The 22,737-nt window shown below is 42.9% G+C and overlaps 1 protein-coding gene across 1 annotated transcript in view; it reads right to left on the reverse strand.

Moving 5' to 3' along the window:
- Nucleotides 1-22,737, reverse strand: part of LOC114428721 (interleukin-1 receptor accessory protein-like 1) — a 136,588-nt gene that overhangs the window by 108,000 nt on the left and 5,851 nt on the right. Inside the window, exon 2 of the mRNA XM_028397386.1 lies at nucleotides 18,251-18,346. Within this exon, the coding sequence (XP_028253187.1) occupies nucleotides 18,251-18,332 (82 nt within the window). The 5' untranslated portion in view covers nucleotides 18,333-18,346. The remainder of the gene's footprint in view (nucleotides 1-18,250; nucleotides 18,347-22,737) is intronic.

The following is a 22,737-nucleotide window of genomic DNA, read 5'->3' on the forward strand; positions in this document are numbered from 1 at the left end:
TGCCTTTGTTTTCCATAGAGCGGCACCATAAGGTTCCTATCACTGTCAGTGGACACGCTGGCAGGATGTTGGGTGCACTGTGGTCCGCCTGGGGGGACACTGACTTCCCTGCAGCCATTCTCTGTCACAGTAGCCCATAATTGGCCCCCTGCTTCTCACCACAGAGAGAGCGCTCTCGTGTGTGCGCCGTTGCACATACGTGTGGGTGCCTGTCAAACTCTGGGATGACGCACAGATCCACGGGCACAGAGGAGCCCTGAACTGCTATGAAGACATTCTGTCAGCTCAGAGATGCTGGGAACTGCTGAGATAGTTCAATCTGCAAAGCTTTTTCACAAGGTTAAAGTTGGGGATTTTCGGAAGGATGTGCCATATCTGATTGCAGTGGAACAGTACAGAAATAATAGATGTATGCTGTGAAAATGCACTGCAGGGAGCCAGATTTGGCCACAATGGTAGAAATGTGATATGGAAGAACAATTCTTTATCAGGAGGGAATGTGGGCTGCTGAATGAAGCAGTTCATACCCAAGTCGTGACTTTAATTTGAGGCAGGTTTTAGAGTACAATATGGTGGGATATGAAGGGCAGACTTTGCTTCCATGTTAACAGGGTTTTATGATAGCATGTACCAAACATGGGAGACAAGAAAGAAGCAGGAAAAACTGTGTTTTCTGTGCAGGAAACACAAACAGCCCATTAAGCTCCAACCAATGAAAATGCTCTGGCACATTAGGTCTCCAAACAGGCTGAGGAAGTCTGCAACATCTACATGAGTGCACAACAGCAACCAACGTTAGTTGCTTAACATGTGTTAGGATTTCTTCTCTGACAGTCCTGAATGTGCTCACACGTCCTTCAGCTCATAACAAGTTGCTAATGAAAACGACAACTGAACAAAGCAGCACAATCACGACCTTACTTAGGAAACATCTTTTCCCTGCACCCCTGTCTATCTACAGCACAATCTGTTTGCCTTCTCCTCCTCCTTGCGCCCTGGAGGTCAAACAGTAGAGGTGCTGCTCCTGTTGACAAGTGAGCCCTGGGGGAGTTGGTGGAAGCGGAGCCTCTTGTTGCAGACACCTGTGATGTGTCCATCCTCTGGAGAGGCCAGACTGACAGTGAGGAGACCTATAAGCGAAGGTGCTGTCAGATTATGCTGTGGCCCTGAGGAGCAAAGCATGGAGGAGGAGGAGAGGAGCTGGGCTGCACATGCTCAGTGATGGCTGTCATTTATGCCTGATAAGAATATAAGTCATTTCTCCTGCTGAGAATTTGTGTGCAACAAGGGCAGCCAAGGACAAATCCTGCAGGAGGCTGGACAGAGAAAGACAAGATGAAAAGACCGAGTCATCAGACCACTAAAATTTTACAATACTTCAATCTGTGCTGGTATAAGCACATCAAGCAATAATTTTACTGGAGGACTGTCAGCAGCATCAGTTTAGTGAGGTCGATACAAAATGTAATTAAGCGGAGCGTCGCAGCTATGAAGAGCAGCGCTCCGTTTGGTGTCAGAGGGCTGCAAAATGCAGTTTCTAATTGTCCTTGATAGGAATGATTTACATTAAGATAATATTGTCAGACAGACAGCAACAACACAAGAGGGGCAGCAGCTTGTAAGGAGGAATGTGTCTTGTAGAAATGACAGGCAGTGTGCTCACCGATGAATATAAAATCAACACAAATCCATCACTTTAAAGCAGAGAGGATTCATGTGAAATATATTCTGAACTCCACATTCCAAGACAAATTATCTATCACTCGCTGAACGTCACAAATCAATTGTTCCCATTTCTAGCCTTCAAAGTTCCTTCTGCTGGCAAGTGGTGTTTGTAGCAGTAAAAAAGAGGGGAAATTCTGAAGGGATGAAAGCTTTATTGATGTGTTTTTATGTTTTATCAGCAGCAGCCATAACCATTGCCAGCTGCTTCAGGCCTGTGGGCTGCTCCTTGGGGTTCACAAGCTAATCTCACCTCAACTCAAAAGTGCCACTGCACCACCAAACCAGTCAGTGAGAACTGCAGGAGCACAGAGAGGGGACATTCAACAGAAGCAAACCTAAACACAAAGGACAATAGACCTGTTTTCTCTGCCTTGGTGCAGGAGCAAAATTAAATAGTTCTAATCAGCTAATGCAGGTTAGGAGGAATGATTTACATTATGTTTAATGCACTGTCAATCATCAGTGATAGTGTTAGGAGTGTGTAGAAGCGAGCAGACAGAGATGTATGAGACGGGAGCGGGGAGTAGGCGGACGAAGGGGATGATGGCAATTCAGAAATAGACATGCTGAAGGAGGGGTGCATAAAAACAAGATGAGAAATGACAAAGTGTGGAAGGTAAACGCGAGAGAGACAGAGACGCTCAGAGTGGAAGCGATGGGGCGAGAGTGGGATGGGGGGGGGTGGAGAGATACAGCACAGATTACAGATTTGCACGCAACCACTCTTTTCAGCTGACACAGGAGAAAAGCTACACTGTAGATTCACATAACGAGACCACTGGACCATCATTAAAATCTAGAGGCCGCAAGACAAACCAGGCTCCACCTGACTGCTGGCTGGTGTTGCCCCCCAGAGAAACGCGCCTTGTTGAACCTGCTCCTCTTCTGTCAGCACTTTCATAAATAATTCATGGAGCACTCTGGGGCAGGAGAGCCATAGAGTGTACAGAACTTCTCCCCTGTCCTTCCCTGCATTATTTTATTGCCCTGTATTTGCATTCCACAAACAGGATACACTCTTGTTCATGGGGAGGAGACCTCAGGGTGTAGGTCACCAGAGCTGCCCATTTAGAGGGGACTTAACCAGCACTGCAGCAAGCTCAGTTTGTTTTCATGTGTGTTTTTTGCAGAAGAGGATGGTGTGAATATTTTAACAGTAAAACACACCAAAGACACAATCTTGTACTGTAACACCCATGAGAGCTCCTCACAATTACCTCCCTCATACCTCCACACAGGGTGCACAGAGGTCCCAGCTCACTTCCTCATCTACATAATCAGCTCTTAACACCGGCATCAGACAGAAAAGCAGTAATGACAACCTTTCCCCACTTCCACAAAAAGTGCTGCTTTAAATAAGAGCAAACTGATGAGCCATGTAAGGCTATTAATATGATTTTATTTGTCTTATACTCATGATATTTTGAAAATCGGGATCATGATGGCAGAAAAGAACAGGGTTCAAAGTTTGATGATATGACAAAGCAACAACAAAGACTGGATTCAGTAGCACTGTGGTGCTCTCTTTAACTGTGATTTTGGACAAGTCAGTAAACAGAGCTTGCTTGCATCTGAATGAATCTTGTATGAGGTTTTGGAGTCAGCAGCTCTCAGTCACTCCTGTGTTGCAACCACATCTTTCCAGGAAAACAGTCGGGCAAATTAAACAAACGTCCTTCTGCAGTGGTGAGAATGCACATAAAATCAATCAACAATGGCTCATAGGTTCTAAAGAAAGCTCCTGAGAGTGAAAAGTCTAGAGTACGTCATTTTTTTCCTGTGTACTGAGCAATTCCAAGATTGTAAACATTTATTATATATGCTCCTCTTACATAATATCTGGTCAGAAGGTTCATACAGACATTCATTTGTACAGATACAAACAAACACACAAATACTACATTTACTCCACATACCTTTACCCATTCACCATCTTTATTTAAGCTTCTAACAGGTGAACAAACACTATTAAAACATTCAAAAGTCTATTTCTGCTTTGTCTAGTATCTGTATCAATAGAGGCTGCATTAGGCTCAGCGCACAGATTGGACTAATTTAATTGCAGTGTATGATGAAACGAGAAACCATTTAAGACAGAGGAGACGGGAATTACAGGCATTTACATCTGTTTCAGCTGGAGAATCAAATTTACCCAACCTCTTGGTACTTTGTCAGCGTGTTTAAAAAAAGAAATAAAAATCCCTCCATGTAATCAAAAAGTGCTTTTATTCACTTGTGGAAAACTTTGTGTTCAGTGTGTGATCTCCAAGCGGTGAAATTTACATATTCTCAGTAGCTCTCTGTGGTAATCGTTTATCAAACTGATGAATGGTTGTCATATCATGTGATCTGTATAGACCCTTCACAAACGCCCGATTCTTTACAGCAGTGAGAGATGGGGGGTAAAACCAAGCTGTATTGGTGACTGAAAGGTAATTAGTGTCTTGGTGTTCTGTGTAAAAATATGCACGAGCTGCTAATGATGAGCTGCCGATGTGCTGTTCATAAACAGGAGCAAAGAATGCGACCAAACACTGAGGAGTTTACAGTCAGACCACCGGTGCACACCCCAGAGAGCAATTCAAAGAACTGAATACTAACAAGGTCAACACAGATACACAGCACCGCAACCCCCTCCCCGGTTTTATTGCAGTAATGCATTTAGACAACTAGCCTCATTTCTCCAATATGAGCTCATATATCGCTGTACTGGAAGCCCCAGGGAGCCCCTACAGTTTACCATGCAGTGTTCAATTCCTTCAAAGAACCGCACGGTGTCCTCTCTCATCAGCCTCCTATATTTTTGTACAGTATCATTCATTACTGCTTTATTTCTACCCACACAAGACCTGTCCCTGTTTGTCATCAGGTCAGAGGTCCAAGACGCAGCCGCAGCAGAAAGCAGACAAACAGAAACTGGGATTTGGTCTGATTTCACGGTAGAGCAGAGGTGACTGACAACTTGTAAGATTCATCCCCGGCGCATGCTAATGGAGGCTTGGAATGTGGCAAAAGAAATGAATTGGGTCTCATAGGGCTCGTGTTTTTTTGGTGAATTGCTTTGAACTACTCTTAAAAGAAAATCCCCCAAGTCATGCTGTGAATATTTGCAGTGGCATCAATGGCTTTTACACAAGTGCAGTATGAGTTTCCCAGACGCCTGTTTTGATGTGCTTTCTTTACTTTGAAATGAAATGGCAGAAATTTGAAATGAAACAATCTTGTATCATGGCCCATGCATTTTGTGGCGACAAACTAAAGATTTTTAATAATATATATTAGATTATGTGATGACAGGCCTGCTTCTTTGACTTAAAATAGGAATTATTTACTGAAAAACGATGCAAACATTTGCTACTTTATTTATTTTTGCCACATTTTTAGATGAACTGCACCAAAAGATTCTCTAAAAGATAAATCCTCCACTTCAGCCATTGCTGTTTAAACACACACCAGGTCCATTAGTTCTAATAGGTGAAAAAAAACAACTACTACTTCCTTCAGGGCAGATTCAAACTGAAGACCATTTCTTGGCAACTGGACTGTATTTGCCCAAGAGGTGGAAAATCCTTCAGGCGAATCCCTGATCCTCCTTATCTCTTCTCTTCACCTCTCCAACCAGGTCTTATCTCCTGCTGGACAGTAATTAACAGGAATTACACAGGGCCTCCTATCTGCTGAGCCCACGTCGTTACCACAGGAGCCTTTTCCCATTTAGGGGCCTGTCTGTTGGGAGATTACTGCGGGAAGTAGGGCTCCTCCATCAGGAGGTGCAACACAACTGTTGTGCTTTTGTGCTACAGCTTTGCTCACCCTGTGCTGATAAGTTTGGTGGTGGGATGATCTTCAGCGGCAGTGACTGCTATCAAGTCTGTCAAATCTCTGTCTAATAAGAACATACAGCAGCTTTAAGGTTGAGGATTCACACACATGCTATTTTAGACATTAAGGCGAGTTAGCAAATTCAACTGCACCGTTAAATGATGCCTTTAGGTAAATGTGAGGGTGGTGAGCTGTATGATTTCATCACTTCCAACTGTATTTCTTGGTTAATAGAAAGGAGCCTTTAAGTTAAAACTAAAAAAAAAAAACATGGATGGAAAGATGGACAATCCGAAACACATCTCCTCTGCTTTCTTTCTTCTTCTCTCTCTAAATGTTTAACAGGATCCTTGAGAAAATCCTCTCCACTTCTGTTTCCGTGGCAACTGGCATGCACTGCAATTGATGACATCTCCTGATCGCCCACATACTTTGCACTAAAAATGCTCTCCCAGTGAACTTTTTCCACATTAGAGTGGAGATAGAAAGGAGAAGGAGGCTTTCTGTTACACAAAGCATGCCAACATTGCATTGTGTCTGTAAGTACCAGGTAGGTTTAGATTGTTTTGACTAAAGAGCATCCATCAGCAACCAGCTCTTGAAATCAATGGGTAAATTTAACATAAGAAGCCTGCTGTGTGTGACAATAATTGATGGTCTGCTGCATGCCTATGGAGTGATTGGTGCACCTTTCTTATCTGCATGAATCACAGTCACAGCAGGAATCTATTGAGCTCCACCTGCAAGCTACAAACTTGAGAGTAAGAGTGAAACTGTCCTTATTCAGACCATCTAGTTAAACGTTTTTGTCCAACAGTGTCCCCATACCTCACACTATCATTCTCTCCCTTAATTAACATAGACGGGCAGCTAGACAGCTCCGGAGGCCAGAACCCATAGCAAGGCCGCTCGCTGTCACCTTGTTACCACCGTAATGGGTTCAGACGAGGTCCCTGTGACACAGGAGAGAGAGGGGAAATGAATTCATGAAGCCCAGCCTCGCGTACTTTCTACTTTGCTTCTTCCTCCTTTTGCCCTTCCCTCTCTTTTCCACCACTTACACAGCCTTGTTTTTGGCCACACACACACACAATATACTCAACATAATCACACTGCATGCACCAGCAACCCAATGCACAATTCATTCAGCTTCATTAAAACCACACACACGCACGCTGACAGAAAATTAACAAACACATTCCTAGAGTGTCCATTAAAATCTATTCATTAACGCTGAGGCACATTTCATCCGCTGTTGGTTTTGTTTGTAAGTGCTTACAACACAACAATAAAAAATGCAAACACTCACAAAAAAGCGGAGTCAACAGCATCAAGGCGTCGACGATGGCTTGTTTAAACATTCACTCAAGTGCTACTCCTCAACAGCCAAAGGAGCGCCGAGGCAGGACGCTCTGTCAAAGAGCTGGATGTCATACATGTGAGCAAGAAGCAGGACACTGCACTGTCAACCCAATTAGGCTGCTCGGGCACACACTGACTCCATTCTGAAGGCCTAAAAGAGGTCAAGGAACGTATAAAACAGAGCCTCACCAAACGCACAGACTGGTTCGAATTCATTGACAGACTTTGGAGGGAGACTGAAAGGCAGGAATGTCCTTTATGCTGGAGTCATTAGGGGCGGATGTGCACACAAAACCTCTGTGGGAAAATGTGCAAACATTGACCAATTAGGGCGGTTGAGAGACAAACAACAAGAAATGGCAAAAAACTTGACAATGACTCAAGGTCATTGCTGGAGCATTAATCTCATTTAAATGAGTTTTAAAACCTCCAAAGAGCTCCACAGTCCAGCGTGGAAGTGTTTGGTGCTTTATTGTTCCGTTTCTACATTCAGCCCACTAATTTGTTTGTTTAATCCAATTATTTGGCGACTCTCCATTCTGCAAATTTCTCTATTTTCTTTATCCAACAGTCAATAATCCTTCACCCCCACCAGCACTACTACCACCACCAGCACCACCACCCCGCTTCTGAGCCAGCCGGAGAGTCTGCAAATGCCCGCTGGGTTGTCAGCCTTGAGCAAATGCACTCTGATCAATTGTACACAGCCGTTGTGGATGTTTGATTGGATAATCTGCACCTCACTGTCTCAACATGTGTGTATGTGCGCACGCAGGAGGAATCGATGCTCCAAACAACAGTGGTGTCTGTACCTTGAATGCTGATTTAATAAGTGTGGTGAGCTTTCGATTTACATTCAATGTACTCTGAATTAACACATACTTGCGTGTGTGCCTGTGTGTGGTGGCCACTTGATCTCATGGGTGAACAGAGTTTAGGGTCACAAGAGGAGGCCGCGTGGCAGCCATCTCTATAGATGGATCCATCATTACTTAGCCTCAAGTGCTCTGTGATGCAGAGGTAGCCCACACACAGAAATTAGGTCATATAAATCACTCAATTATAGATGTTGACATTGCACACGCATTGTGTAGCTCTAATGCCGGGATCACAATTCCATGATATGAAATGTTTCCTAATCCTTCCTCCTCCCCTCTGCAGTGGAGATCAAAAGAAATGCTGGAATTGCTTCCCATGGCACATTTGAAATGGTTTTCTGACAGTGTAATAGCAAAGTCATTTACCCGGCTGCATTCGGCTTTTGCTATGAATTGCAGAGATGTCGCTTTCTTATTTTGTTTGATGTGCCTGAGCCGCACAGACACAGTCAGCCTTTAAATTTCATGTGGCTCCAATGACAAACTGACACATGCCTTTGACTTAAATTAGTAATACTGAGTCATGTTATTGAAACCTGCATGTAGCACCCGTAGGTCTTTATGCTGCATGACTGTACTGGTGGGTTAAAAGGACAGTTCACTCCGAAATCAAATATGCAGATTTCTAATTCTCTCTGTTGTGGAACTAGGAGGTGCTGGAGCCCACAGTGAATATCTGAACTGCCCCTTTAAGTCTGATGTGAGAAGGGAAGTGGTTAGCTTCACCTCCGATGCCAAACACTTTCCCTCCAAAGCTAATCTTTTATTTGCATATTAAAGGCAATGAAAGACGCATACAGAACCATAATCCTTAGCTGTCCTTGTGTTTTTCAAGACCAGGCACTTGGTGCACACAAAAAAGCGACAGAGAGCCACAGAGGGTGTTGCGAACAGTGAAAAAGAGGCCTTTTTCATGCCCATATCACACGCTTTTAAAATCGCTGAGGGTGGCATGCACATTAAACATTACAATCAGGCCATATTTGAATTTCAATGCAGGGCAAATGAAAGGTTTTATTTTTTGAAGATAACAGGGAGTGTATCAGGGCAGGAACTGGCACAGATGACTTACCATAAGTTGCTTTTGCTTTGTCAAGTCGTTTTGCCAGATGTGTTTTCACTAAAACAGAGTGATTGTGTACAAATCATAGCTTTTAATAGACTTTGCAGGTGTGGAGAAAAGGTTAAAAAGGTGTGTTAATCATTCATCAAGCTATTTGATCTATGTTTCGTCCATCATCTGACTTGTTGATGGCACAATAACATCTCCACCACTCATTAGGCTCCATGTGAATAAGAGGAAAAACATCTTTCGTCAAACAGCAGCTAGCAGACTTCACATTAAAGCTGCGGGCCTCATTACACACGCTCAGAGGGTAACACTTCAAGAATCAGCCTTAATTGGCTGCCTGAACATTGCATTTTTATACAGCAATTTATTTTAAGTGTTTTTGATGTCAGATGATGTACGTGGGAAACGTCCGTCAGAGGCTGAATGAAGCGGGAACTGTTTTATTATCCTCTGGCAAGATCGTATGCGCAGCGCGGGCAAAGGTTGCGGAGACGAGATTTTTTAAATCCTGTTTAGGAGTGTGGGACTGTGTGTGCTGAGAGCGCAGAAACACTTGGGATTGTGCGGTTGCAGCGTGCCATGTTGCTTGGCTACTAGGAAGGATACAGACACACAACGCCTACAAACATCTGTAGTGCCTCTCGGTTAGCAGGAGATGCTAATAGAGATTTGAAGCTGCAGCCTCTGCAACAATAAAGGCTAAATCTACACGTCAGCTGCTTCCAGGCAAAGTCTTGTATTGTTTTAGCTTAAGACGCATCTCTTCTCTTCATCTCAGGGATTGGGAGCAAACTGTGCACATAGAATGCACATAGAATCTGCCATGTTCCACTTTTATTTTAGTTTAATAGAATCTAATAGTTTCAGAAGGCCACCAGGGCTATAAAGGTCTTTCATTAGGAACTTTTCACATTAACGGAGCCCCTCTATGTCATATAAAAGAGAAATAAATGAAAAACACTTCTTGTAAATTACAGACGCCAGCCTTTTTCTCCTCACTGAGAACCACAGGGCATCTTTGTACATATGTTTGTTTCATGAATGCAGAGGAGCAGTGGAGCTATGCAGCACTGCAAAGTTCTGTGCTGCGATTGGCCTATAAGAGACCAGAGAGAAGCTTATCCCTGAGAGAGGCCTTGGAGATGACAGTGGAACTTAATATGTAGAATTTATTGATCATTGCATTGCAGGGAAATCAGCTGCCATCTTCTACCATTTTTTGGGGCCCTGGAGGTTCATAAATAAAAGGCCTCAAATATTTCAAACGTGAGCAATAAACACGACAAGGAAATATGAGACCGTTCTTCACTGTAAATCGAGCCAAATTAAATAACGAGGCATGCTTACAGGGAATAGTTGAGCAGAATTTTGAGCAGAGCAGATATTTAAAAGCAAATTTGGTGCGTCTTAATTAAAGGAACGCAAACAATAGGTGCTTTGCTTTGGATTAAATGACATACTTTCCTATGGGCGGAATAGCAGGTAATTCCCTGCTAATTATAATAAAAATGCTAAGCAGTGGGGCTTGAATGGGACCTGCTTGTATCTTCAGAGTGAAGAACAGTGGTGAGAAAAGCAGCCAAGGCCTGGAGAATAGAGTCAGCCTGGTTTGTTTCCAAAACTCCTGCAGTGCGTCAGTCTCCTGCAACCAACAAAGGCGCACTCCTCAGCGAGTGAGCTTACATCCTTTCTCCATTCTAAAGAAAGGGGGGAAACAGAAAAGCCCCAAACTTGGCAGGACTCCCTCGAGACCTGCAAAGATTCACTGTGCTTCTGCTTGTTGCAGAAATAGGTTGATTGTGCTTTGACCAATCCTTGTTAGACAAAAAAAAGAATAAGAAAAAACTGAACTAAAGAAAGCGTACAAAGGGAACAAGAGAGCAGTGTTTTTTTGTTCTTAGCTGTCACTGAGAGATGGGGAGACTGTGAACAGTGAGAGAGGATGTGTTCAAACTTCCCAATAAAGAGGCATTGAAAAAGGCCACACGCTGAGTGCCTGGCTGACGCGAGGGAGCTTGACAGCCTCATCAAATGCTACGTTGTTGGGAGACTTCCTTGCATTCACAAAACTTCACCTTTCGGGCGACTGCAGCCTCATTGTGCGGGGTAGGGCTAATTAAAAATTGCAAATCCATGCAGTTTCATTCACAATGGCGACACTAAAGGTAGGAAAAGGCCACAAACTTCCCATCCTGCATCGGAACTATTTTAGAGCCCTAACAAGCAAATAATTGGTTCACAAGGTCAAATTCAAACAGGGAATTTCATGATTAGCTTGATTAAGAGTCACAATGAATGTCCATAAATGATCCTACTGCATGCATACCCTATGGTCTCTGCATTATAATTCATTTTTCAGCTGATGTACTCATCTTTCATGCCACTGCTTTAACAAACACACTTGTTGTTATGACACTGTATTATGTGTGTGTGTGTGTGTGTGGGGGGGGGGGGGGGGGGTATGTACGACATACAATGCACTCTGGTGTACACAGATGACTCAGAAACTCATGCCTGCTTATCATAAAACACACAGCATCCCATGCAAATCAATGAACTCCCCTCGGAAATCAAACCTAACAAAGTTTCATCTGTCCAAAACAAAGCATTCAAATCAATATAAAACCAATGTACTCTAACAGTCACTAACTCAAACTGGACTAAAAAAAAGGACATTCAGGGATGAGTGTGAGTAAAAAAAAGAAAAGAAAAAAAAAGTCTGATATCTGTCCTTTGAACAGGAGGAGGGTCTGCTTCTGCTTCTCAGGCTAGACCTTTTATTAAGGAGGGATGTGAGCTGTCATTTAGCCCAATCTTGCTCTGCTCAAACCACATGCTGCAGGTGTGCAATTTAAAAGGCGAGCATAGAATTTGGATCTCGTGTCTACATATTCAGGTGTTATTTTGAAATTGCATCTACAAAAAAAAACAAAACAAAAAAATCACAGATGCTGCAGCGGGAAGTCCTCGCAGCCAGACATTTAGTAAAACAAGATTAAAATCAGCGCATTGCCATAATTATTGTCACCAATCAAGCCTCAGTTTCTGTGCACAGGAAGGTGAAGAGGCAGGACTGGGGGGGGGGGATTTTCATGGAGCACAGCCCCAGGTTACATGATTATTTTTGTCCCTATCGACGCCTTCAGGTGATTTGCAGGAGCTTCATTTCTCCCGGTGGTGCTGCTTTGTGAGAGCCGAGCAGTCAAGGGGAATTAAAATAATTTCCAGGACCATTGCTGTTTATGTCCAAATTGCCCTAACCTGATTACCATTGTTATGGTATTTACTTTTCATTTTGTTTTCTTTTTTATTTCTTTGGGGAAGTTTCATTTCCACCCAAAGTCTTTTCCCCTAAACCTGAGAGTCTGATTTCCTTAAATTAAGCAGTGGCCAGCCTTCTCCATGTTTAAATCCTCTTTCAGGCTAAAGCTCATTATCATCCACACATATAATCTCTCAAATTGGTAGCAAACGCCCCAGCTGTTAAAGTGGGCTGCATAATTTGCTAAGGGAGCCTGAAATGGACGTATTATCTTTCAGGGAGAAATATATAAATGGAGATAATGCAATATATTGTATTTAATGTTAAATGCCTGCAGACAACTGAGGTTCCTCCATGACAATGAAGCAAACACAACAAGGTGGGGATAAAAAGGAAGCACTATTTTTAAAAAGAGCTTATTAAGGCTACAAAAGAGGTGTGTTTGTGGGGATATATACACTCAACAAAAATATAAACGCAACACTTTTGTTTTTGCTCCCATGTTTCATGAGATGGACTTGAAGATCTAAACTTCATTCCAGATACACAATATTACCATTCCTCTCAAACATTGTTCACAAATCTGTCTAAATGTGTGATAGTGAGCACTTCTGCTTTGCTGAGATAATCCATCCCACCTCACAGGTGTGCCACATCAAGATGCTGATCTGACATCATGATTAGTGCACAGGTGTACCTTAAACTGCCCACAATAAAAGGCCACCCTGAAATGTGAATTTTGTTTCTGCTTTATTGGTGGTCTGGGGACTCAGAACCAGTCAGTATCTGGTGTGACCACCATTTGCCTCATGCAGTGCAACACATCTTCTTCGCATAGAGTTTATCAGATTGTCTATTGTGGCCTGTGGAATGTTGGTCCACTCCTCTTCAATGGCTGTGCGAAGTTGCTGGATATTAGTGGGAACTGGTGCACGCTGTCGTATACGCCGGTCAAGCACATCCCAAACATGTTCAATGGGTGACATGTCCGGTGAGTATGCTGGCCATGCAAGAACTGGGACATTTTCAGCTTCCAAGAATTGTGTACAGATCCTTGCAACATGGGGCCGTGCATTATCTTGCTGAAACATGAGGTGATGTTCATGGATGTATGGCACAACAATGGGCCTCAGGATCTCATCACGGTATCTCTGTGCATTCAAAATGCCATCAATAAAATGCACCTGTGTTCTTCGTCCATAACAGATGCCTGCCCATACCATGACCCCGCCACCACCATGGGCCACTCGATCCACAACATTGACATCAGCAAAGCGCTCACCCACACGACGCCACACACGCTGTCTGCCATCTGCCCTGAACAATGTAAACCGAGATTCATCCGTGAAGAGAACACCTCTCCAACGTGCTAGACGCCATCGAATGTGAGCATTTGCCCACTCAAGTCTGTTACGGCGACGATCTGGAGTCAGGTTAAGACCCCAATGAGGACGACGAGCATGCAGTTGAGCTTCCCTGAGACGGTTTCTGACAGTTTGTGCAGAAATTGTTTGGTTATGCAAACCAATTGTTTCAGCAGCTGTCTGAGTGGCTGGTCTCAGACGATCTCGGAGGTGAACCTGCTGGATGTGGAGGTCCTGGGCTGGTGTGGTTACTCGTGGTCTGCGGTTGTGAGGCCGGTTGGATGTACTGCCATATTCTCTGAAACGCCTTTGGAGACGGCTTATGGTGGAGAAATGAACATTCAATGCACGAGCAACAGATCTGGTTGACATTCCTGCTGTCAGCATGCCAATTGCACGCTCCCTCAATGCTTGTGGCATCTGTGGCATTTTGCTGTGAGACAAAACTGCACATTTCAGGGTGGCCTTTTATTGTGGGCAGTTTGAGGTACACCTGTGCACTAATCATGATGTCAGATCAGCATCTTGATGTGGCACACCTGTGAGGTGGGATGGATTATCTCAGCAAAGCAGAAGTGCTCACTATCACACATTTAGACAGATTTGTGAACAATGTTTGAGAGGAATGGTAATATTGTGTATCTGGAATGAAGTTTAGATCTTCAAGTCCATCTCATGAAACATGGGAGCAAAAACAAAAGTGTTGCGTTTATATTTTTGTTGAGTGTATATATATATGTATATATATATATGCATGATTGACAGATATCTGAACCTATTATCTCCTCCTACATTTCCATCCTACCTCTCAAATCTGGATTTGCAGTAAACTAAATCCAATCACGCCCAAGAAGTCAACTAAATATCAAAATGATCCACATACACACACACATCTTTGCCAAGCTGCAGCAGCTCTCCACACCCTTTCCTGGCATTTTTCTCAATTGCTGTGGTGTTGTAACATTATTACAGGTCAGCAAACAGGCCACAGAGAGACTATTCCACTCATAAATCAGGTGATTGATCGTCATCGATCTCACACAGAGATGCTGCAGCACGTGTCTTCAACCTGGAACACACATCCATAGTAACCCTTGTTGTCAAGAAGCCTTTATCTGTCACACTTGTTGAGTCTCTGTGCAGAGGGTGGGAACATACCTCCATGTGGCAAGCCATTTCAATTCTATGTGTATTCTATGTCTATGTGTGTGATCAATCTCCACGCCCCTGTTATGAAGGGGCGGTGCAGTGGAGGAAATCACTCAACAGTGCTGATGGGTATGTGGTATTGACCGCAGGAAGATGAAACGCGCATGTGTGGCAGTGACACAGAGAGAACACAACTTCCAGTCTGCAATCACTTCACATTTTTTTATCTCTATCAGTGACTGTTTAAGTAGCAAATTCTTAGTTTGCACATGTAAAAAAAGTAGGGTGCTGTCAAATTTCCTGCCATATTTAACATCTTTTAATATCAATTACAAAGTCAACTTCCATGCCCTAATTAACGTCTCCTGTTAGGAATCACTGTCTTGTCCAATTACGAGGAGCCTAATTATTGGCCAAATTGTGAGTAGCCCCATTAATGCACAGGGAAGCGACTATCTATCCTTTTAACTGACGTATCAATGTTGACAACAGTCGCGTGGTGCAATGGGTGTGAAGACTGTAAATTTAATTGACTGTCAGGATGTCCTTGATCCTTCTTACTGCAAGAGCAGAATAAAGGAAAAAAAGTGGGCAAAGAGAGGGAAAAAATATGATGTGGACCTAGAAGTAGATAAATACAAAGGGGGAAACGGATGATGAGCGGCCGCTCTGTAATGGGAACCAAGGCCTTGTTGGAGAGGTGTGTTTTATTTACAGTAACAGTGACAAGCAGAGCCCTACCACAGTCCTTAATATATAAACAAAGGAGGGATTCTGTGCCATTACAGATGTCGGTGAGCATCTTTTTACATATGCACGAGTAACAATAATGCATTCACAGTGCGCTATGGCTAATATATCGCTGGAATCACTGGGAGACTGGAGAAGGTAAGCATCATTTGTCAGAGGACTCATCAATGTCTGCTAAAAATGGGGATTAATGACTCTACAGCAGAGGGGGGGGGGCTAAGTTTGTCTCAATCAATGTCAAGGAATATCATTGTGGATCTACAGCTGTCAGGGACATTGACGGGGGGTTGGGGTGCGGGAAACGTGTTAACAGTGGTTCTTACGAGGTGTGCATCGGGCCTGATGTAGAAAAAAATGATACATGGAACCGATCCATGAGTCTGATCTATTTACTTCTATTCTTTGTTTGAGTATTTCAAGCTTGCTGTGCCAATGTGGTCAATTGCAGGAAATGGTAATCAGCTGATACATACAGCACAGGTCTTGGTATTAATATCAGGACTGAAAAAGCTGTATTCCTATTCTTGTCTCTGCATACTAAACTAAAACAAACACTATATGTCCAGTGTATGAGATGGACAACTTCCTGGAGTCTCCTGCATGTGTGAAAGGACAACATCTGCACTTGATTTTTAAGACAGGATGCACATTTCACACTTCAACAAACAATTTTTGTGTTCTTGTTTGTATTGTCTTGGCAGACTCCACTGTATTCAGATCACTACATTTGCTTATATAGTACAAGTGCAGGTTTTTTTTCATCTATTCTGTATTCAGGACCATCAAAAGTCATCCTCAGTAACCTCTGAAGCTCATTCTTACTCCGATTGTAATCCATGTTCAGAGGTGCGAGAAAGAATAAATGCATAGTTATTACTTCCGAGGGCCTAAAGTGAGACCTTACATGATCTCTGGAGTTTCTGTTTCAGATCAAATAGCTGTGCGCTGCACTCCATTCAGCTCACTGCCAAATAACCAAACAGGCACTTTTAGAGATGTATCACACGGCTCTTCCTGCTTGTCAAAGAGCTCCAACACAACACAACCACGCAAACTCCTTTTCATAAATTTGCTTTCTTTCAAAGTAACAATACAAGCCTTGCTGTACCACATTGGACTCTACACTACAGGAAAACAAATAATTAAATTAAACTTGACAGCAGATGTGTCGCTTGTTTCCCACACAGATTTCCCCCTCTGGTCCACTTCTCTAAGCTTTACACCTCTCCCATCGCTGATCTGGTAGACTGCAATGTGCATTCCCACCACAATCATTTGATTTAACAGTTATTTCATATCCCTGCTGTAACCAGTGATGCCATTTTTCTTTATGACACACATAACAAGAGGCTGAGTGCCGCTACAATCAACATGAAATCACATTTTATTTAGTGTCAGTCTGCGTAATGAAAGAGCAAGATCATTATTCCTGCATGGAAAGGTCACAAACTGATCATCAGCAGCAGTTAAACCGGGATGTGAATTATAGAAAAACACAGAAGCTCATGTGCTGCATCAAGCAAAAAGATACATAATTATTCTGTGCACCCAACCATTCAGGCTATATCAGCATTCTAACACAGGGGAGGACAAATGGATACGTACTCCTACATATGCATGCTGAGGATTAGTACGGCAGATACGCATTGTATGTGTTTTTTTGCACTGTTCCACGTCGAGTACAATTGCAGACAAAGCATTACTCAAAGATGTTTGTTTGAATTTAATAATGTGCAGAGAATAGCAGTACACATGCAGAAGTGTGCAGGGGGCTTTAGAGTTTGTGTGGACTCCTGCGCAGGGCTCACAGATCTCAATGAGTCATATGTTTGATCAATTTCAACGTGATCTCTGTATTTTCTGATTTAAATTGAATCAATGCCAAAACACAAACATGACAACCTTGACAAGAAGAGACTGTGTGCAGCCCTTTGCTGAGGATGTCACACACAGCACCAAGTTTCCCATCAGAGAAAAGCTTCAGTGAGATTGATGTTTAAATGAGACCGCACGCCTGATTTCATACCATCTAAAATAAATACATGACAGAACAACCCGCACCAGATTTGTCTCGTAAACACAAGGAACCCTAAACCCTCTAAAGCATTTCTGGGAAAATATGCCTGCTACTGTATCACACTGGGATGCTCACCTTCCCACCTCTGCTGCTTCTTTCTGTTGTATAAAAATGAAAGCAATGCCTTTCATTCCCCAGAATCCCCCGTTTTTTTTTTTTTTTTTTTTTTTTTTTCAATGAACCTCTAACTTGCAACCAGCACGGCTTCTAATAAAGCCGTACAATCTAAAAAGTGGAGGAACAAAGGACAGGGGTCTGGCTCGAAAGGGAGGTTCATTTATCAGTGGACACATTTCAAATCCTTGCCCCGGGCAATGGCTCGTGAAGCATCGGAAAAGATAGCCCTTGGGGACTTCTGCTAGAAAAGCAGAAAACCCTATGATGAGCCTTGGGCCATTCCTGCACCTGTCTCTAATATGCATGCATAAAAAACCCAGATGCAAGCAGCCACTGGATGGTAAAAGACTTCCTTTATGTATGCCAGCGGAGATGTTCCTCTTGGTTGCAGCTATCCAACTATAGAAACAAATACATAACACATACAAGGTACTTTATGCTCCCAGGAAGTCACACTGCTTCACCTTAAAACCTTTAGAAGGCAGCACAGTTCTGATTGTCATCTCCAAGTACAACAGCATGAGAACATGTGATGTGGTAAAAATGTGCATCTTCCTGTCTGTGTCAATCAACGTAGCTGTTGCACCTACATGCTTGTTAAATGTATGCGAAAAGATGTTTAACATGATGTTTTCTTCGGTTTCTTTCAGTAGAATATAAGATAGGACTTACCCGAGCCTCTCTTCGACACCACTTTTAGGCAATGGACCACAACAGCATGAAGCAGGATCAGGAGAGGAATGGGAGCTTTCATTTTTTAACCAGGTCCTACAGAGAAGAAGAGAAAAAACAAGCTTGAGTTGTACATTCTTACAGAGGCATGCTGTGAAAACACTGAAAGCATGCAAAACATAAAAAGAAGAGATGATTTTGACATGAGATGCCCGATCAAAGTAAGTAATGTAAAACTCCTGAGCCAATAATGGCAGAGCTGTGAGCTTTGAGGTCAGCAGGAGACGAATCCTGCACCACCATGTGTACATTGTGTTTGCCTGCCTCTGCTTTTTTTGTACGGGTGGCTCTTTAGAGACCTGCTGCATAATCAGGGCGAGGCTGTTGATGATACAAATGTCAAGGCACATCTTTATCAAGGCGAACCTGGTTTGGCTGCTTTGTCAAGAATACCTACAACACTAATCTGGCTCGTCTCCTATCTGACGTGACATAATCAGGTGCTCACTTAGATCAGGCTGTTGCTCCATTAACATAATAGTTTAGGAGAGGTGGATGAAAGTGAACCTGACTTAATACACTGTGCACAAATGTAGCTCATCATGACAGTGATGGTAACTGTAGTAGCATGACATTTAAGTAGATGCCAGTAATAGTAAACATGAAACGTCATTTTATTATGTGTCTTCTCTCCTCCTGCACTGTAGATGCCTATGCATGCTCCAAGAGGGCTTCCATTGGCATTTCAGTCACGACAAAGATGCTTCACATAGATTCCACAAAGCTGCAGGAAAAAAACGCCTTTTAGGAGAAACCCTGAAAAGCCACAATAACCCTCGAGACACCCAGAAGCATGTGAAAATGGCCTGCTGCCAACATGGCGACATTGCAGCGTTGTCCTCAACAACGGGCCCCATTGTCTGACCAATGCCACCTCAGAAAAGCAACACGCCACCACACAAAAATCTTATCTTTTTAATTAGTTTCCCATGTTGGGTGCAAGTCTGCAACATTAGCACAAAACCTGCGGTCTTTGGTTTGAGCACGGAGAAAATGACTGAATCACCAGTTCTGCTCGGTATCACTGATCTCCTGGTCCGCTAGTCATCAAAGAAAACACTTATTATCACAGAAGAAGGTTCAAACGTGCTTGTGACGCTTGTAATTATTTTTTGTTGATACACTGATGAAACAAATACCGAAAGCCATCTTCTGTTGTGTACACTGATCACACACTGGGTCTGTAGTCAGTAAAAATGGAAGTGGATTATGGGATTAAATGTATTAAAGAGTCACACATGGAAACATGACAGTGCTTTGGTGCAGCTTGAGAGAAAAATGGCTCCAGAAAGAAGGTTTAACAAAGCTGCGTTCAAGGACAGAGCGCTTTTTTTTAATATCCCCTCAAGGTTATTATTGACGTAAAAGAAGAGGAAAGTAAACATTGCACTGTGCTATCAGGTGAGATATGCAATGCTGTATCCTGGGCTCCGTGTGCTGCCAGGTTGTCATGTGGCCGGTCTGAAATCTAAAAACACCTACAACTGAAGATGTTTAGAATCCAATTACAGGAGGCAGATGAGCTTGTCAAACACTAGTTGCTGTTATTTTTGGGGGGTTTTGTTCCCTAAAATCTTGGTTGGCCTCTAAAAGCACTGAAGGAGATCAGCACATTGGAGACTTTGACTGATGCCTTTGCTTTGTGCCCATGATGCTGGCCCATGATAATGGATTGCTGGCTTGTCCTGGTGGCATTTTACTCAACACATGGTGCCATCTCTGTCCTGTCTGTTTAAAACTAGGTGCAATATTAAATAAAAAGTCCACCAAATATGTATGAATAGATTAGATCTCTTTGTGTATAAAAAGATGGCTACCTGCTTGCAGAAAGCCTTATCAAGGTCAAACACTCAATTAGTTATCAGTAATAATGAAAAGGGTGTCAATGTATTATTGTCACTATCATCTCACTTCTTGGCACATGGTTATTAGCTAGTGAGAAGTGAAAGATTCAGTGCTGCTGTCTAACTGTCAGAGATATGATCAGGAACACAATGGAGCAGAAAAAAGCACCAAGAGTTATCCCCCTTCAAGAAATGAATGGATACCACATGTCCAAGAAAAATATGAAATCTTAGTCCTCCCCTAAAAATCCCATGATGAAAGCTTATCCTGTCAAGCGTCTCACAGTGCGCCATTCTTTAAAGAGGAGCTCATCCAAAAGGTGCCGTCACCTGCCTCTCATTCTTTGATTGTTTTTTTCCTCAAGCATCCACTTCCTCCGCACACTGACAGTGTTTCCTCCTCGGCGGATTCATCCAAAATTCAATTACATTCGAGGAGGGTTCGGCAAGAGAAATGGGGCACTCTCTCAGCACTCTATGGGTTTGAAGTTAGCCCCGAGGAATGCATCGCCCTCTCACATTCTAACAATTTCAGCAATCTACGGTTGAGGCTTTGCCGCTTTACTACAGCTCACCAATTGGATATCGAGATGATAATTTATACGCATTTCTCGTTTCAAGTCTCTCCTGCTCTGTTGCACATTTTTCCGGGGCTGTTCGCACTGAAGGCCTTCGTGTTCAGCTCTGAAACGCTGCCATATCTGATGTTTCTGGATGACGCTTCATATCTTTGTGTGATGCGCAGATACCAAAGGGAGCTGACAGACGGAAGTGTTTTTGTTTGGAAAACAATTCAGTTGGAATGAACTCTTGAACCTTTAGCTTGCTTCTGCTCAGTTTCTATCCTGCTGATTCTTTAACATATGCAGCATTGTGGATCACATGATCGGTCCAATAAAACAAAACTTAATTACTACAAGCCCCTAGGTTGCAGTGCATGTACACCTCTCTGTCTCTGTCATTACCTCCCCTACTGCCTCTCCCCTTTGCCCCCTTCCTCCCACCTCCAGTGGGAAAATTGCTATGTACTCTGCTTGGTGAGTTATTAACATTTCTATTTGTGAGAATCACTTTTCAAGCCCTTTACCTTGGCTGACACGCACACGCACACACACATCTGCACTTCTTACTGAATTATTCCATTTTAGATTATCTAACAGTGGTACAACCTCCATGTTCTTGACATGTACGCAGAGACACAATCAAGGGCTTAAACATGCTTAACGCTGTAATTGTTTTCTGATGAATGTGTGTGTGTGTGTGTGTGTGTGAAACCAAATAATTTCTCTCTGTGTGCTACAAATAAGGCTATTTTGTAATCATTTGTTGTAGTGGCTGCTGATGGAGTTTTAAAATGTACTCATTAGCTAGAATAATATGTCCTGTAAAGCCCTGCAAGAGCCAGTCAGACTAGAGAAACTGCAACACCGGTTGAATTTTCATAGCATGTGGTCGGGTGATGCAGAATTGTTTTACCCAAAAAGAAGGAGAAGTTTTATTTATAAGAAGTTAAAAGAAGTTAAATGTCACTTCTTTATCCCTAAAGTTCCATCAAACTGCATCTGAGCAGAATCTCTTCTTGAGGTTTCATTGTACAAATCTAATTTTCTGAAACAACATGAGGAATTGACCCAAGTGTCCTCAGCCTTCCTGTTGCTAATTAAAAAGAACATTCTCCTCTTCAACTGGATGCTTGTCTCCACAACAGCAGCAACAAGTCCTCTTGCTTTATACAGATTAAGCAGATCATTACAGCCTCCAAAATTACTAATGAGCTAACAAACAACACATAAAAAGCGTCATCATCACTGTATTTACACTCACAAATTGGATTCAATTCAAAAGGGACAACTCTGGATATACAGCAGCTAACCAGGCTACATTATACACCTGAAAATAAGGATCTCCTTTCCCTCTGGGTGTAGGAAGTGTTTGTCTATTACTAGCCTTCATTCAATCTCTATGTACAATGGGAGCAAACTCAACAAATGACCAAATGAAGGGCTAGCCTCAGAATCCAGCTATTAGCCTCCCATTTGACCTCATCAGTTAGTGAGCTTTGTGAAAGTGACAGAAACCACTCTGCGCCGGTGAAATATTGCAAATACAGTATGTATAATTTATGCTTTTTTTATATTTGGTCCTGGGAGCTGTTAGCCAGCACTCCAGGTGGAGAAAAGGCTCACACACACACACACACACACACACAAATACAAACTGTCTTTGCAGTCACGTCCAATTCACAGTCCCATTCCCTGAGCTGCCTGCTAACTAGATTCTTTATCCTTCCTGGCTGTCAGGGAAATAAGGATGACATTAAATGAACGGGGCCCTCTCTTTGGATATTCCAGGCCAGGGCTAAGAGGGCCGAGGAGAGCCGGCTGGACTTACTGAGAGGAAGAGGTGAAAGGGGAAGAGAGGATGAATGAGTGCTAGGAAAGCAGAAAAGGAGGAGAGGCAGGATCTGGAGATGGTGCCAGGCTGCACACAGAGAGGCTAACTGGGGAATATTCAGGTAGCTGCATATTTATATGTAAAAAAAATCTCTTTTATGTCAAACTAATTAACATGATTGTCTGTATA

Source organism: Parambassis ranga, chromosome 2 (assembly GCF_900634625.1).
Source record: "Parambassis ranga chromosome 2, fParRan2.1, whole genome shotgun sequence".
Lineage (NCBI taxonomy): Eukaryota > Metazoa > Chordata > Actinopteri > Ambassidae > Parambassis > Parambassis ranga.